Source organism: Colossoma macropomum, unplaced genomic scaffold (assembly GCF_904425465.1).
Source record: "Colossoma macropomum unplaced genomic scaffold, Colossoma_macropomum, whole genome shotgun sequence".
NCBI classification, from domain to species: Eukaryota; Metazoa; Chordata; class Actinopteri; order Characiformes; family Serrasalmidae; genus Colossoma; species Colossoma macropomum.
The window spans coordinates 17,607,017-17,623,410 of NW_023494804.1; the positions used below are offsets into that span (position 1 = coordinate 17,607,017).

Below are 16,394 nucleotides of genomic sequence, written 5' to 3' on the forward strand. Positions count from 1 at the left end.
GTAAGTGTCAGTAATCTGACTGAGCAGTGAGGTGACCCTCTCACAGACACTGAACAGCATGACACACAGACAAACACGCCGCTTCCGCTTCCACATGACGACACTTCCGTCAGTGTAATTCAAAACAAAAGACCAATTGCTGTCGTTGTGGTAGTAGTAGTAACAATAATAATAATAATAATAAGTTCAGAGAAAGAGAAAGTTCATGTAAACAAAAAATGCATTATGTTGTTTGGAAAAGACAGCCGTCCATTTGTTTTATCATTTTGGAATTATTTGGAGAATTTTGTTTATATAAAGAATGCATACTTATTTTACACAATTTTTTTTATGAGATTAAAGAACATGTACTGATTATGACTTATTTTAATGTGTAATGGCTGTTGTATGTTGTTGTACACTTATATGTATCATATAATTACATAAATTGTTAAAATGAGACTTGAAGGATTAAATAATTGAGTGTTCTTTCTTTTTGTTATATAATTTTTATATTTTTATTTTTATATTGTATAATTCTAAAAAATCAGGGAATTAATAAACAAACAAACAAACAAATAAGTAAATAAATAAATAAATGGCAGCTTAATGAGGTTCTTCATCAATTAACAAAAATAGTCAATTAAAATTAAATCTTTGGACTTTCTTCTTTTTCCTGAAGTCTGCAGACAACTCTGGTGCATCTCCTGGTGCAGCAGTAATCACCTGCTGCTCCACAAACAGAACACTGTAGAGATGGTGGTGGACTTCAGGCTCAGCTCCCCTCCCTGCCCCCCCTCACTATCAACAGCTCTGTGGTTTTTACTGTGGAGTCACTCAAGTTCCTGGGTGCCACCACATCCAGGGACCTGAAAAGTGGGAGAGAGGGCAGGAGAAATTCAGTTTGAATACTAAATAATAATAAAGTGATTCTCATTTTCACACTTTTCAGAGACATCTTCCATACGTTCAATTGGGGAATCACTTGAGTACATTGACACTTATGTATAAAATTTGCATAATCTTATTTATTTGTTTATTATTGGATTTGTAATTGTGTGATCCATATATTCCATCCATCAATTGCAAAATATTATTATTATTATTTATTATTATTATTATTATTATTATTATTATTATTGTTATATTATTATGAGAAAAAGAAGAATGATAATAACTTTCCCAAGAATAAATCATATGACACTGTGTGCCTTTTTTAAACACTATACTCAAACTATTAATTTAATAAAAGCATTGCTGAGGCCATTCGGATATGATTTGGCTGGTTTTGTTTTTGCTGGTTTCACACTGTTGCTCCAAACAGGGTGGAGAGGAGCCTTAGCTGCAGCAGAGACGTTGTAAATGAGGAGACTGGCACTGGATGAAATACTAATGAGCAAGATCGTAACGCTCAACACGGCTTGTGTTTGCGCTGAAAGTCCCGCCCTTCAAGAAATACAGCCAATCAGCTTGCTGCTTACGCCGCAAGCGTCCCGCCTTTTAAGAAAAGAGCTAATCAGCTTGCCGGGGACGGCACAATCAAAGAAAGCCTCCCTCATTGTGGAGATCTGCGCAAGCGCAGTAGGGAGAACAACCCGAAAAAAAGCCATGTTTTTGCGTTTCTGAGCCAAATGCTACAAACTACTTATGAGGTGTTTATCAGATTTTATCAGTGATTTCAAATATGTTTTTGAAATGGCAATTTGACCTTCAGAGTCTAGTCTTGTAGAGCTGCGCGACAGCGATGCAAAGATGTCCGCCGAGTAAACAGAGGTTCACATAAGGACATTGGCTGCTGATGCTAACCTCACTGACCGTTAAAGCACAAGAGCAGGTGTCTTCTGCAGAGCTCTGGAAACGGTGAGGTTCTCTCCCTTTTACACGCACTGAAAATGCTTCTGTATAGCACCAAAAAGATTTCTGCTGTTGTTATAATGTCAAGCAAATTGCAGAACCATTTTTGGTGCTATAAAGATGGCCATTTTCAGAAAGGTTCTGTATGGAACCATATACAACACGTTCTCCATCAATTTGAAGTAACATTTCACTGCACAGAACCATTAAGCATGAACGTGGTTCTGTTTGGAATACATGGTTCTATATAGAACCATTGCCTTTGCTAATTAATCTTTTTAAGTGTGTATCTCAGGTTGGGAATTAGTCTAGATGACATTTATATAGTATATACTGAACTGCTGCCATCAGGTAGAGATAAAAGTTGTGTTGTAATTCCCAGGAGAGATTGTGCTGAACTGAACAGTAATTTTCCTGTAATTGAACTATATAATTTGCTTTGCTTTGCTTATTAAATTTCTCTGTTTCTTTCTAGAATATCAGTACCTCTGGAGAACTAAGAGTCCACAATGTCTCTGAGAAATCTGTCATTCAGAGTTCTTCTGTTCCTCGGGATTTGTCAGGTTGGCCTTTGGGGTCTTGCCTCAGCCTACGAGCTGAAAGAGCAGCCTGAGAAAATCGGTAAAGCATGGTTAGATGTTCATCTCTTTGCACATCTGATCTAATCACACGGACAAGAGGGTCCCAATCCTGGTCCTGCAGGAACTCTGGGAACCCTGTAGTGCAAAATGTAGTGCACAGATTGGGAAACAGTGCTGTAGATGAGTGGTGTAAAGTGGTAGTAGCAAACTGAAGGAAAGCTTGGATGTGATATTCTGAAACTTGAAATGTGCTGATCAAATCTTGTGGCAGATAACTTCTCAAAAAATGCTATAAATAAATAATAACAGTTTATTATTTAATAACTTGTTCCCAAAAACTAAATATGAAATATAGAAAATAAAACATCTTAAATTACCTCATAGTGTTTAGCTTATTATATTTAAATCTATTGTGTTATATTTAAATAATGTGTATTGTTATTAAATAAGTAACAAAATGTCTTAAAATGAAAAATGATTCCAAACTTCTGAATGTTAAGAGAAGGAAAAACATTCTTAACGGTCTCAGGGTTTTATTCTGGATGTCTGTTGGTCGATTCATCATAACATGTTTACACAATGTAAAGAGCAGCTGGTGGTTTTATTATGGTGTATAAAATTAAAAAGTGAAAAATGAAGTAACGAGGTTACGGTCTGACTGAAATAACAAATGTGGCTTTGCTGTGACTCTTTTAGCCATCATTGGAGGAGGAATCGGAGGAACAGCAGCAGCATATTTCCTCAGGCAGGAGTTCGGACCGTCCGTCCATATTGACGTGTATGAAGCAGGAACTGTAGGAGGACGTCTTGCTACCGAGAACATCAGGGGACACGATTACGAGACCGGAGGGTCCATCATACACCCGCTTAATTTGCATATGAAGCACTTTGTGGACAAACTGGGTGAGTTTTTCACAAACACACGATTCATAGGCAACACAGTTTACAGTCAGATGCAGAAATGTTTGGACAGTGTCACAGTAAGCATTAACGTGAAGTAATGATGATCCGCTCAGACAAAGCAGGCAGCGCAGCACATTTTGCATGTTCATTCACTATTTTTGTGCTCCAAAAGTATTTAGACTGGCAAATATAATACTGAATGAGGAAGCCAGTTGTATTTAAAATATAATAATAATAATAATAATAATAATAATAATAATTTTATTTATATAGCACTTTTCATGCCGGTGGCAGCTCAAAGTGCTTTACAGACAGCTGATAAAACATAGTTATAGAAAAGAGCCTGATGGCAGAGCTTGATGTACAGTCATGTGCACCCCTGCTCAAATAACATTTTGTGTGGATTTCCTTGGTGAATATAAGTTAATATATAGTCAGATACAGAGAACACACTCCTGCATGTTTTAGTGCTCAATATAAAGCCTGCAGTTTTATCTGTGTCTGTGAAAACATAACACATTGGTAGCAATTAGCAACTTTGAACTTGCAATCTTCAAATGATGGAGCAAAACTTTAGAAGGCACCGTAATCCAAAGTAAACTGGCTAAACTGATTAAATTACACATAAAACATCATAGTAATGTTTTAATGAATCATTAATTAACCAAACCAGGTATTGAATGATCTCTACACATAATTCTGGGGCTCCTTGAGGAGCAGTTTGGAAAGAGTTATATAAACATTTTGACATACATACTTATTGTGTTGATATTATTTGCATTTATTCTAGTATTTGTTTTTTCCTGAGCAACTGAACACTTACTGGTTCTCTTTTTCTTAGCGATGCTCTACCAGACCAGTATTTCTAATCCTGCCTTTTCCAGTTTCATCTGCAACCTGAGCCGTGCCTGCTTTGACTACAAGACAAACAGATCGTTTATCCTTTTTAAGAAGAAAAAAGGCTTGTAGATTTCTTTCTGCAGTCAGTATTTTACTCCATAGTAGATTTGAAATGAAAGAATTGTTGTAAAATTAACTATATATTAGGTTCCATTTAAAGGAATTTCACAAAAATTTACTACATAGTCAATTTAAACTGAAATAATTATTCTAATACTAACTAAATAGAAGACTCGAATTGAAAGAATTGTTCTGATATTATCTATAGATACTATATTATTTGCTACTTGCTGAGTTCACAAGTTCTTATTCCCCTTTAATTATTGAATAATTAATTTCTGATTGTCAGTCACCTGATGGTCTGCATCCCTGTAGTCATTCTGTCATAAGTGTGAGAGCACAAAGCCACAGCGATAAGGTAACCGCAAAGTAACTTTTATAGGAGAAGAAAAACTTTCAGAAGTTTAAATTACATTAATGCAACTAGATTACATGTAATTTTGGACCATTTCTGTTGGCCCACTCATCCTGAAATGTTCACACACTGTAATTAGCAGCTATCATTTAGAATAAAAAAAGAATCACTTAACCTTTATTTAAACTGGTAGTACATTGAGGGTGATGCTTATTTACAGTGTAACTGAGCCAATACAGAAACCAGGGATTGAAAAACTTACATTGTAAAAACACATCAAATGCTAAAGAAAATACTAATAATAACAATCATGATAGTAATTTTAATAGTACAAATCAAAACCAGAATACACCATTAAAACTGCAAAAATAAAATGATTTAATATATAACAGATCAAATAGGTATAAAATAATAAAAAACATAGATAATAAAATAAATGAAATATTAGAAGTTGTCAAACAATAACTCACCAATAACAAAAAGTAAAAGTTGGTAAGAAAAAAAACAAATAGAATAATAAATGTAAAACAATAACCAAAACATAACAAAACAATTTAATTTAAACAAAAGTTAAAATTGAACTAAAATCAAATTAAACAGTTTCAGGCTGAGTGGATGTGGTTACAGACTAAAGGTTTAAAATGTTCATGTGACACCAGCGATGTGTCTCCTGGCGCACAGTCAGAGATGACCAGCCAACCTTTTCATACAGTGTACAGTGACGGTACTGCAGGGTCATCAGTAATGAATCTTAAAGCAGAGTGGAGTACAGAGTCTGAAGATTTAAAAGTAGTTGAAGATGCATATATATACACATATTAATATCACATCACCATAATCCAGAGTAGTGCTTTGGGAAACACATTAATAAAACTCAGTTTAATAAAACTCAGTTTTGATGTCAGAAACACTCTGTTTAAACACTTCTGGAGCTCATTGTGTGCTTGTTTCTGTACTCCAGCGTGTTGCTGTGACTGGGAAAGCATGAAGTATTGTATTTTCATACTTTTACAACTTTTAGTATTTTATTTTATTTAGCAAGCTGTTTAAAGATAAACTAGTCTTCCAGTTTTCTCAGTTCTCTTTCTCAACATGGTTATTATCACCTTTGAGGCATCTTCAGCATTGCTGCATTAATGTGAAACCTTACATAAAATGCCACATTATATATAAAAGATAGTGTCATGAATTTCAGTTTTATCACTAATTATTGTGTATGTTAATGTAACAATTTTACTGATGTTGGTCATAATGTCGCATGTTAAGGTCTGGGATACACGAGACAGGAAGCAAACAGTTGGTTCTCATAGTCCTTATGTGGGTTGGGGGAGAAATTGGCAGGCTTGAAGACCTGAGCGACTTTGACAAGAGCCAAATTGTTATCTGACACGCATCTCTGACATCGCAAGGTTTGTGGGGTGCTCCAGGTCAGCAGTGGTGAGTACCTACCAACAGTGACCTGAGAAGGAACTGGCGACTGGCTAGTCAGAACCAACAGAAGGGCTGCTGTGGCACAGATCACAGAAATGTTTAATGACGTTTATGAGAGGAATGTGCTGCTGCATATGTGACTGTGTAGCCACAGACCTGTCGGAGTGCCCAAGCAACCACTGTGCACTGCCAAAAGTACCTAAATTGAGCATGAGTGTTTGAACTGGACTTTGGAGCAGGGTCGCCTGATCGGATGAGTCCTGTATTTATTTATATCACATGGACAGAGAGGTATGTGTGCACCGTTTACATGGTGGCACCAGTACCCACTGTGGAAAAATGGAAAATCAGGTGGAGGGAATCTGATGCTCTGGCAGTGTAATCCTGGGAAGCCCTGGGTCCAGCATTCATGTGGACGGCAATTTGACACATGCCACCTGCCTAAACATCATTTAGGACCAGGTTCACCTCTTTAAGGCCTATTCCTCATTCAGCAAGTTAATGTGCCCTGCCACACTATGCACATTGTTCAAGAGTTCATGGTATTGCTCTGACCTTCCTCAGATCTCAATCCGATCGAGCATCTGTAGAATGTGCTGGGATAACAGGTCCGAGCAGTGTCGGCTCCTGTTCGCAACTTGCAGTCCATATCTTGGTCCCAGGTACCACTGGGCACCTTCAGAGGTCTTGTCAAGGCATCTGTGGGTTGGAGCTGTTTTGGTGGCACACAAATGGATCAACTAAGTCAATTTATATTATTTTTATCGGTCGATTCATCGTGAAATGTTTACAAAGTGTAAATGGCAGCTTTTGTTTAAATGGCATAAAAAAAAACATTCATTCGTTCATTCATTCATCATCATTAACTGCTTAATCCAGATAGGGTCGCAGTAGCAGTTGGGAGAGCAGAGAATCCCAGATAACCCTGTCCCCTGCAACTTCCTCCAGCTCATTCTGGGGGACCCCAAGCCGCTCCCAGGCCAACTTGGAGATATAATCCCTCCAGCGGGTCCCAGTAGGCCGTGCCTGGTACACCCTCACCGGGAGGCATCCAGAGGGCATCCGGAACAGATGCTCGAACCACCTCAACTGCCTCCTCTGAATGCGGAGGAGTAGCGGCTCTACTCCGAGCTCCTCCCGGATGACCAAGCTCATCACCGTATCAAGTAGAGTGTAGCCTGCCACCCTGCGAAGAAAGCTCATTTCCGCCGCTTGTATTCGCAATCTCATTCTTTCGGTCATTACCCACAGCTCAGGACCATAGGTGAGGGTCGGGATGTAGACCAACTGGTAAACAGAGAGCTTTGCCTTATGGCTCAGCTCCCTCTTCACCACTACAGTCCGGTACAGTGACCGCATTACTGCTGCCGCCGATCTCATGATCCCTCTTCCCATCACTCGTGAACAAGACCCCGAGATACTTAAACTCCTCCACCTGGGGCAGGTCTCTTCCCCTTACCTGGAGTGGGCATGCCATCCTTTTCTGGGCTAGGAGCATGGACTCAGACTTGGAGGTGTTGATCTGCATACCAACCGCTTCACACTCAGCTGCAAACCGCTACAGTGAGCACTGGAGGCATCCATGTGATCCAGCCCATGTAGATTGGGTTGGCAAACTCCCATGTCCCCTCAACAATCTGTGAGAGGTTGAAAAGCCGGTCCATTGTTCCACAGCCAGGAAGGACCACCACCCCGGTCTGCCAGTCCAAGGGTACTGTTCCCGAGGTCCATGCAAAAGTGCAGAGGCATGTCAGCCACAACAGCCCCACAACATCCAGAGCCTTGAGCACTTCTGGGTGAATCTCATCCACCCCTGGTGCCTCGCCACTGAGGGGTTGCCAACTACCTCAGTGACCTCCGGCAGAGAAATGGAGCCTGACACACCAGAAGCCTCTGGCCCTGACTCCCATGAGGGAGGCACGTCTCTTGCAATTTTAATTCTCGTGAGTATCCCCACACCCACCCTGTGCCTCTCACCGAAAAGAGTGCTCCTTTTACTGACCGACAATATCCTCATTTGAAGTCAGAGTTTCTCCACCCCCGCCAAATACAGCTTGGGCAAAGCCACCCTGACCATTCCTGAGTCGCCGGACAGTTGTCCAAAACCTCCTTGTGGCCAACCGAAAGTCTGAACTCCTCCCATGCCCTGGATTTTGCTTCCGCCACCGTTGCCACTGCCTTCTTTTTGCCTGTTGATACCTATCTGCTGAGTCAGGAGTCCTCCGGGCCATCCAGTCCCTGAAGGCCTCTTTCTTCAGCTTGACGGCCTCCCTCACCACCGGTGTCCACCAGGGGGTTCTTGGGTTACCGCCCTGACAGGCACCAACAAGCTTTTGGCCACAGCTACGCCTGGCAGCTTCCACAATGGAGGTTTTGAACAGGGTCCATTCAGACTCCATGTCCTCCGGAACATGAGAAAAGCTCTCCTGGAGGTGGGAGTTAAAATTATTCCGAACAGGGGCCTCTGACAGTCGTTCCCAGCACACCCTCACTATTTGCTTGGGCCTACTGGGTCTGACCATCAGTCTTCCCTGCCATCTGATCCAACTCACCACTGGGTGGTGATCAGTTGACAGCTCAGCACCTCTCTTCACCCAAGTGTCCAGAACATATGGTCCCAAGTCAGATGAAATGACAACAAAGTCGATCATTGACCTTTGACCCAAAGAAGCTCCGGTACCATGTACACTTATGAACATCCTTGTGTTCGAACTTGCTGTTCATTATAGACAATCCATGCCTAGCTCAGAAGTCCAATAACAATTCACCATTCTAGTTTAGATCGGGCAGGCCATTCTTCCCAGTCACACCTCTCTAGGTCTCCCAGTCACTGGCAGCATGAGCATTGAAGTCTCACCAGCAAGACTATGGAGTCTGTAGGTGGGGCCCTTTCCAGATCCCTGCCCACTCGCTCTAAGAAGGCCAAATACTCCGACCTGTTGTTTGGTGCATAAGCGCACACAACAGTCAAAAGTTTTCCTCTCTGCGATTTTAATTCTCGTGAGTAACCCCACACCCGCCCTGCGCTTCTCACCAAAATGTTCTCATCATGAAATGTTCACATATTGTAATTAGCAGCCAACATTTAGAATAAAAAAAGAATCAGTCAACCTTTATTTAAACTGGTTGTACATTGAGGGTGATGCTCATTTACAGTGTAAGTGAGCCAATACAGAAACCAGAGATTGAAAAACTAACATTGTAAAAACGTATCAAATGTTAAAAAAAAATAATAATAATAATCATGATAGAAAATTTAATAGTAAAAATCAATAAAACTAGAATACACTGTTAAAATTGCAAAAATAAAATGACTTAATAAACAAACCCAAGAGTTGGGAGATTTTGATATGACTCTGTTGATACAGTAAATATTCAGATTCTCGCCCTCTTCATCAGGCTTGTCCACCCATGATGTCCCTACTAAGATTGCTGTATTCGACGGGAAGGCGCTGACCTTTGATGAAAGCGACTGGTTCATCGTGAACTTCCTGCGCAAGCTGTGGCGCTACGGCTTAAACTCCATTAGCATGCCTAAGTGGTTGGAGAGCATTCTAAGTAAGTTTATGAGGTGAGTCCTACAGCAGTTCAGTTCTGGTCATCAGTTACATGATAAGAAGGTCATATGCACCTGTACTAAATACAGAGAATGTATGTAGCAGCAGTTTACAACTTGTCTTCATTTAGGAGCCACATTGCAACTTTATTGTTGAGTCACAATCCAAAGATGATTCAACTTTATAACCCTTCTCATTTATTCCACAAAAAAGCTTTGAAAGCTCGATCCTTTTACACTAATACCACCACACAAAACACACTGACAGTTTGAGGTGCCCACCCTTACCCATTAAATAAACTGAGTCTTCTCCTTCTGACAGGATTTATCAGTACCAGCAGTCTGGTTACTCCTTCTCCAGCATGGAGCAGCTCCTGCATGGCTTAGGTGGAGACAGCTTCCTGACCCTGCTCAATCAGACACTGAAGGAGGTCATGCTGGCTGATGGCTTCTCTCAGGTCTTCATTGACAACTTTGTGACTCCGCTCTCACGCTTTGCTTTCGGTCAGACTGCTGACCTCACCGCTCTTGTGGGTAAGTTTCACGGTGCGATACCCTGCTTAATAGGGGTGTTAATCTCTGACCTCACAGCGATTTGGTTCAATTACAGTTCTTTAGGAAATGACTAGATGCATCATAAAATGTAACATTTTCCCACGATTCAGTTTGATTTTAGTATTTTAGTACATTTCAGAATTAGCCAGGATTATTAGCTACATTCAGCCAGAATTATCTGTAGCCTAGAGTCCAGAACAGCATAATGGTCCTTAAGAACTTAGGTGAAAGCTGAGACAGACACGAGCAGGAGTGGAAAATGCTTCTGTGATTGTATTTGGTTAATGTACTTAGGAATTATTTTGGAAGATTTGTACTTTACTACTGAGTACTGAAGTTGAATGCTTGGACTTATACTCAATTAGATCGATTGGCCACTTCATTAAGTGCACGTCCTTGCATCTACACTCGTTGTCCATTTTACCATATAAGAGCACTTTGCAGTTTTGCAGTTACAGACTATAGTCCATGTGTTTCTCTGCATACTTTGTTAGCTCCCTTCTCCCTGTTCTTCAATGGTCAGGACCCCCACAGAGCAGGTACTATTTGGGTGGTGGATCATTCTCAGCACTGCGGTAACACTGATGTGGTGGTGGTGTGTTAGTGTGTGTTGTGCTGGTGTGAGTGGATCAGACACAGCAGTGCTGCTGGAGTTTTTAAACACTGTGTCCACTCACTGTCCACTCTATTAGACACTCCTACCTTGTCAGTCCACCTTGTCGATGTAAGTTCAGAAACGCTCTGAACGCTCATCTGCTGCTGCACAGTTCGTGCTGGTCATCCTCTAGTTCTTCATCAGTGGTCATGGGACACTGCCCACTGTAGGCTGGATACTTTTGGTTGGTGGACTATTCTCAGTCCACCAGTGACACTGAGGTGTTTAATTGTAGAACTACAAAGTGCTCCTACACAAAACAAATGTCATACAATTTCTCAAATATTGCAGAATGATGTATGTTTATAGTCTCACTATTCTTTAATTCTTTATTTCTGCACACATTCATAAATTCTAGTGTTATTTAGAATAGATATGCATGTTCAAGTAAGTACTTTCGCTTACAGCCAGCTTTACCGATTTGCCTAAAAGAAGGTTTGTATCTAATGGCTTGTAATTATTAAGGACACTAGCACCATCTTCAGGGTGGAACTGTGCATGCAGCATCTTATTGCTTAATTCTTTAATGGTTGGTTGCCTGGACATGGATTAAGCCTTAACTTGGACTAAATCATAACAATAATGGTAATTATCATTTTATAAAAACCTTTTTAGTCTAGGTTTGAGCTAAATCAAAATCTGGGAAACCTGCCTTAAGCCACTTGAAATTAAACCAAAAATATTGTAGTGAAATTTCTTGCATGTAGACATGTAAACATGCATGTCATATGTGTAAATGTACATATTAATTGTAAAAAATATATATTTCCATAAAACAGAACTGATTTTGTCTCTCTGCAGGTGCCGTGTCCCTGGCCTGTGCTGACTCTGGCCAGTGGGCAGTGGATGGAGGAAATAAGCGGGTTTGCTCTGAACTTCTGTCCCACAGCAAGGCTGAACACATCCAGGCCCAGGTCACGGATATTTCTCTGAAGATGAAGCCGTCCAAAAGCGGTAAAGCATTTCTTTATTGGCTGTGCGAAACATCAGAGTTAGTTCAGGCTATGGCTGATCGATATTTGTTAGAGCCAAGAGCCTGGAGTTCACCTGCCCCTGAAAGTCTAATCAGCTGGATACATCAGCTATCAAATGAGGGGTGCACTAACCAAGGAAACACTTTACATGAACCCTGTTACATTACACTGACATAACAGAAACAAGTCATTGTCACATGTCATGTGACAGAATTTTTCAGTAATATAATAGTGTCGTGTTTGCTGGTTATAGCATTACTGGTTATTGTCATGACAGTTGCCATAATGTTTATTGTCATATTTTTGTCACATTCTGCTCTTTTTTTGTGTAGTCAGCTGGTATAACATCAAACATCATGACATATGTCATGACGATTACCACTAATGGTAATGCTGTTACATGACAGAAAAACCTCTCCTGGGAATTAATATCAGCATATAGCATCTGTTAATATTATGTAGAAGGCTTTAAGTAAAGTGTTACCCTAACCTGGAAGAGACTATAGAATATCATGATTTTTCTTTATTTGTTGTTTACTTGGAGGACTGACTATCGATTGATCTCTAATGGCATGACTGCTCCATGTTAAGGCCTCCTCATAGTTAAAAAAAAATATATGAAAAAAGTGAAAAAACCCCCCTGAAAATAAGCTACCACTTGCTGGGGTTGTTTACGTTGCCATAGCTATGCTAAGAATCTGAAATGCAAGAAATCAGTCTAATGTACCTAAATATAACCACAGAGTATTTTTATAACCTCTCACTCTCCCCACCAATCAGGCACTGAATCAAGCTTTTACGAGGTGAACTATGTTGGTGACTCTGGCCCCGCCCACTCAATTTATGACATTGTGATCGTGGCCATGCCCCTTCACGAAGGCCTCTCTGACATCAGCTTCTCGGGCTTCTCACCTCCAATCCCATCTCACTTTCCTGGCCGCTTCCACCACCTTGTGACCACGCTGGTCCTGGGTCAGGTCAACATGTCATATCTGGGGACCAGTCAGAATCCAGCCGACTTTGATGTCTCTGACATTTTTACCACAGATAATGAGGCGCTGGCTTTTAATAGCCTGTCCTCGGTGGACCCAACCCACCTTCCCCTGGATTATCATCGGCCCCCAGCCAGCGAGAGCAAAGTTTGGAAGTTTTTTTCCCAGGAGCCGCTGTCTGAGGAACAGCTGCGGGAGATCTTCGTGTCGTGGGAGGGGGTGTGGGAGAAGCGCTGGCTGGCTTACCCCTCATACAGCTCTTCACCGCACCCCATGCCACCGTTTATCCTCCACGACCGTTTATACTATCTCAATGCCATCGAATGGGCTGCCAGCTGCATGGAATTTAGTGCCGTCTCAGCCCGCAACGTGGCACTGCTCGCCTACCACCGCTATCACAACCAGACAGACAAAATTGACCAGGAGGACCTGCACACCCGCCTCCATGAAGAGCTATAAAGGAGGGGGGAGTAGAGTCCAGTCCTGGAGTGCCACAGCAGTGCTGAGTTTAACACTCATCTTCATTTAACTCACCTAATTCAACTCAACAGATTATTAACAAATTCTTCATTAGAGTGCTAAAGGAAAAGGCCACTTTATCACTCTACACTCATTTTTTTCACTGAACGTCACTGGATCCTCTAAATTACGAGGCTGTTAAGAAGCTGAAAAATGAAATTTGCTACGTTCAAACTAACACTGCTGCACACTGAACTGACATCATAAGACACCGAGAGCACAAAAATACCCCAAACAAACCAGCAGGTTTTATCCAGTTATAGTGATGGTGCTTTGGTAGTAGCAGAGTAAAGTAGGAGCAGCTGGTGTTGATAGACAAGTGTTACAGTTACAGTGTTGAAAGTTAAAAGTAGACTTTCGTGCAACATCAGTAGTGGCAGCTTGCTATCAGCATGAATGAAGCAATGTTCATCTTTCGTCTCCGTAACACCTTAACAAGCCTCATATTTTAAAGGATCCAGTGACGTTTGGTGGAAAAATGAACATAGGTTTGGAATCTTTCTTGTTTGGCACTGAATTTTGAGAATCTCTTTCAGTTCCTAGTATGACTAGAGAATGACACGACACCAGTTACAGAATGATGCATGACTTCAGAAGTCAATTACACATTAAGCCGGCCACAACTATCAGTTGTATTGTGTTGTATCACTATATTCTGATTGGCTAGCCTCATGTCCATGTGTGTACGCACTTCCATGCAGCAAGTTTTATCAGTCCGGAACCTTTTGGAGTGAGACCATTCACTGGATTGAAGAAAGTTTAACAGCATTGTGTGTTTAAAAGTTGTTTAATAGTTTTCTTTGAAGCATGTAGTAGCTTTTAAGTGAGATATTTTCATGTTTGCCAGCGCATTTGTTTTCCATAAGTTTGTATTGGTTGTAGTGCCCTCACATATCATGCTATAATGGGGGTCTGTGAAGTAAAGTAGGAGTAGCTGGTGTTAATAAAGCGCATTATTTTTAGAGCTGTCACAGTTAACAGGATTATTTAACACAGTTAATGCAGTTTCCTAATTGGAACATTCAAGCCATCTGTAGTTCCAGCCTGAAGTCCAGCTGCAGCCGTTCCTGCAGCCGTACAGACTGAGTCTGTAGTCCTCTTGTTCTAATACACAATTGAAAGGGCAGCTGTCATTGATGCCTCTCTTGATTAAAGTTATTTCCATGTGCTACCCTGCCATGAATTTGCTTATTACTGAAGTGCATCAAGTCTAAAGTATGCTTTACAAGTAAAGCACAGCACTGATGCCGGTAAGATCAGTAACATTGGTAATGTAAGCACTGGCAGACTACGCTGGTCAGTGCTCACAAGAAAACTATAGACAAATCAACAGAGTTCCTTCAAAACAAGATGTAACTAAGTAGTAAGAGGTACAAGCGAGGAGATGGAACATGCAGCCACTGATGCTCTCAGTAGTAGCAGTGCAGTTTATAACTGTACAGCTGTACTGCAGACCTGCAACGTAGGTGGAGCTCATAAGATGGACAGTGAAATACAAGGTGACTGACATTTCTGCAAAGCTGTGGTCCTCCTGGACCTCAGGGGTACGGCAGGAGAAGTTCTTCTGAAAAGAGATGTAGAAGATGGTCAAATTCAGTGCCTCTTTGAGTGAATCAGTCTATTGCTGTGCCTTCTATTTTGAGTCGTGCTTATGTGAACATGTTTTCCTGATTTGGCTTCTAGGCAAAAGAAGTGGAAGTAGTGCTAATTTTTGAGTGGATGATACTAAATAGAAAGAGGTGCTAAAAAGCTTTGTGAGATCTACTGCTTGACTGTTTCACAGGTACTCAGGCCACGGCTCATATGAAAGAAGCTTGAAAATATTAAAAATACTGAAAGTATTACGTGAATAATATGTGAAGGAGCAGAGAAAAGGATCACACAACATTTCAAAAATTGCTTAATTATTTGAGCTTCCTTGCGCTTTAGAGATCGCTACCTATAGATTAAACAGGAGTTCTGTGGATGAAGGCCAAAAACCCTTAATTAGCGTAATTGATTGTTAAAGGAACACTTTTGGCAATATATCAAGTTTACATTTTCCACTTGCCCCAGATGTCGTCTGTCAGCTGAGACGTTTGGTGTCCTGATTTTTCTTCCTTAGTTTAGCGCTGGAGCTACAAGGCTAATATTGCTAGCGAGCACTAGATGTCAGTAGTTACCCAAATCTCTTTTGTGATCGTGTGATTTAAACTTCTCTCAGTCCACTCAAACTGCGTCCAGATCTTCATTAAGGTTGTACAGACTTGTCAGTGTGGTTTAGGTTACAGTATTTTGGTTGGGCTATTGACTTCTAGTGTGAGCTCCAGTGCACAACTAAAGAAGCAAAATTTGGGCACCAAACAGGTCAGGGCTGATGTGAGTGAAAAACTGTCAGTTTCATTTGCTGCCAAACAATTCAAGTTAACTTTCATTCAGAATTAGCAGCTTTAGCATTGTGATCCTTTTTTTTTGCCTGTAAAGTGCTCCTTTAAGAAGCAGCTGTATTGGCTTACCTTACTCAGACTCTTCAAAATAGTTTTGTCCGCAGCAGCACTAACGATCTTTTTCCCTTTTTCTGCCGTCAGAAATGCTGCTCTGTAACATTTACTGAAGGCTAAGAGGTATATCCACTGAGAAAGCACTGCAATATTCACATTTGCTAGCACTTTATATTGTAGATGCACTTTCTTTCTTGATTTTTTTTTTTACCAATTCTAAAGGTTTTGCCCTACAAAGTTGTTTTAAAATTGATCAAAAACAATTGTGTAATCAGCCCTGAAAGAGTAAAACAGACCTGCTGCACTTTGTTTTCTTTGCTTTTCCCTTTACTGTGAAAAGAGTTTTATTAGGGGGATGATTTATGCAAACTGAATTGTCTGTTTGATCTGAGGTATAATTTGAAATTTGCACATAAACTCAAAGTTGTATGCAAAAGTTGCATACTTTCTTAATTTTCTAAGACAAAATAAATTAACACATCCTCTACAGACCTGTATATGTGTGGATATTCTTACCTGCATGTATACAAATATTACAGATACATGGTGATATTTGTACACACATCTCTTTAGCTCCTCCATGGCTATTATTCTTTATTC

The 16,394-nt window shown here is 40.6% G+C and overlaps 1 protein-coding gene across 1 annotated transcript; it reads left to right on the top strand.

Annotated features, from left to right (window-relative positions):
- Window positions 1–1,570: 1,570 nt before the first annotated feature.
- LOC118825081 (prenylcysteine oxidase-like) lies at window positions 1,571–16,283 on the top strand. The gene is made up of 7 exons (XM_036595618.1): window positions 1,571–1,839; window positions 2,309–2,454; window positions 3,111–3,317; window positions 9,463–9,634; window positions 9,942–10,153; window positions 11,631–11,783; window positions 12,584–16,283. The coding sequence occupies exons 2-7, from the start codon at window positions 2,343–2,345 to the stop codon at window positions 13,252–13,254; spliced, it is 1,527 nt and encodes a 508-aa protein (XP_036451511.1). The 5' UTR covers window positions 1,571–1,839; window positions 2,309–2,342; the 3' UTR covers window positions 13,255–16,283.
- The last annotated feature ends 111 nt before the right edge of the window (window positions 16,284–16,394 follow it).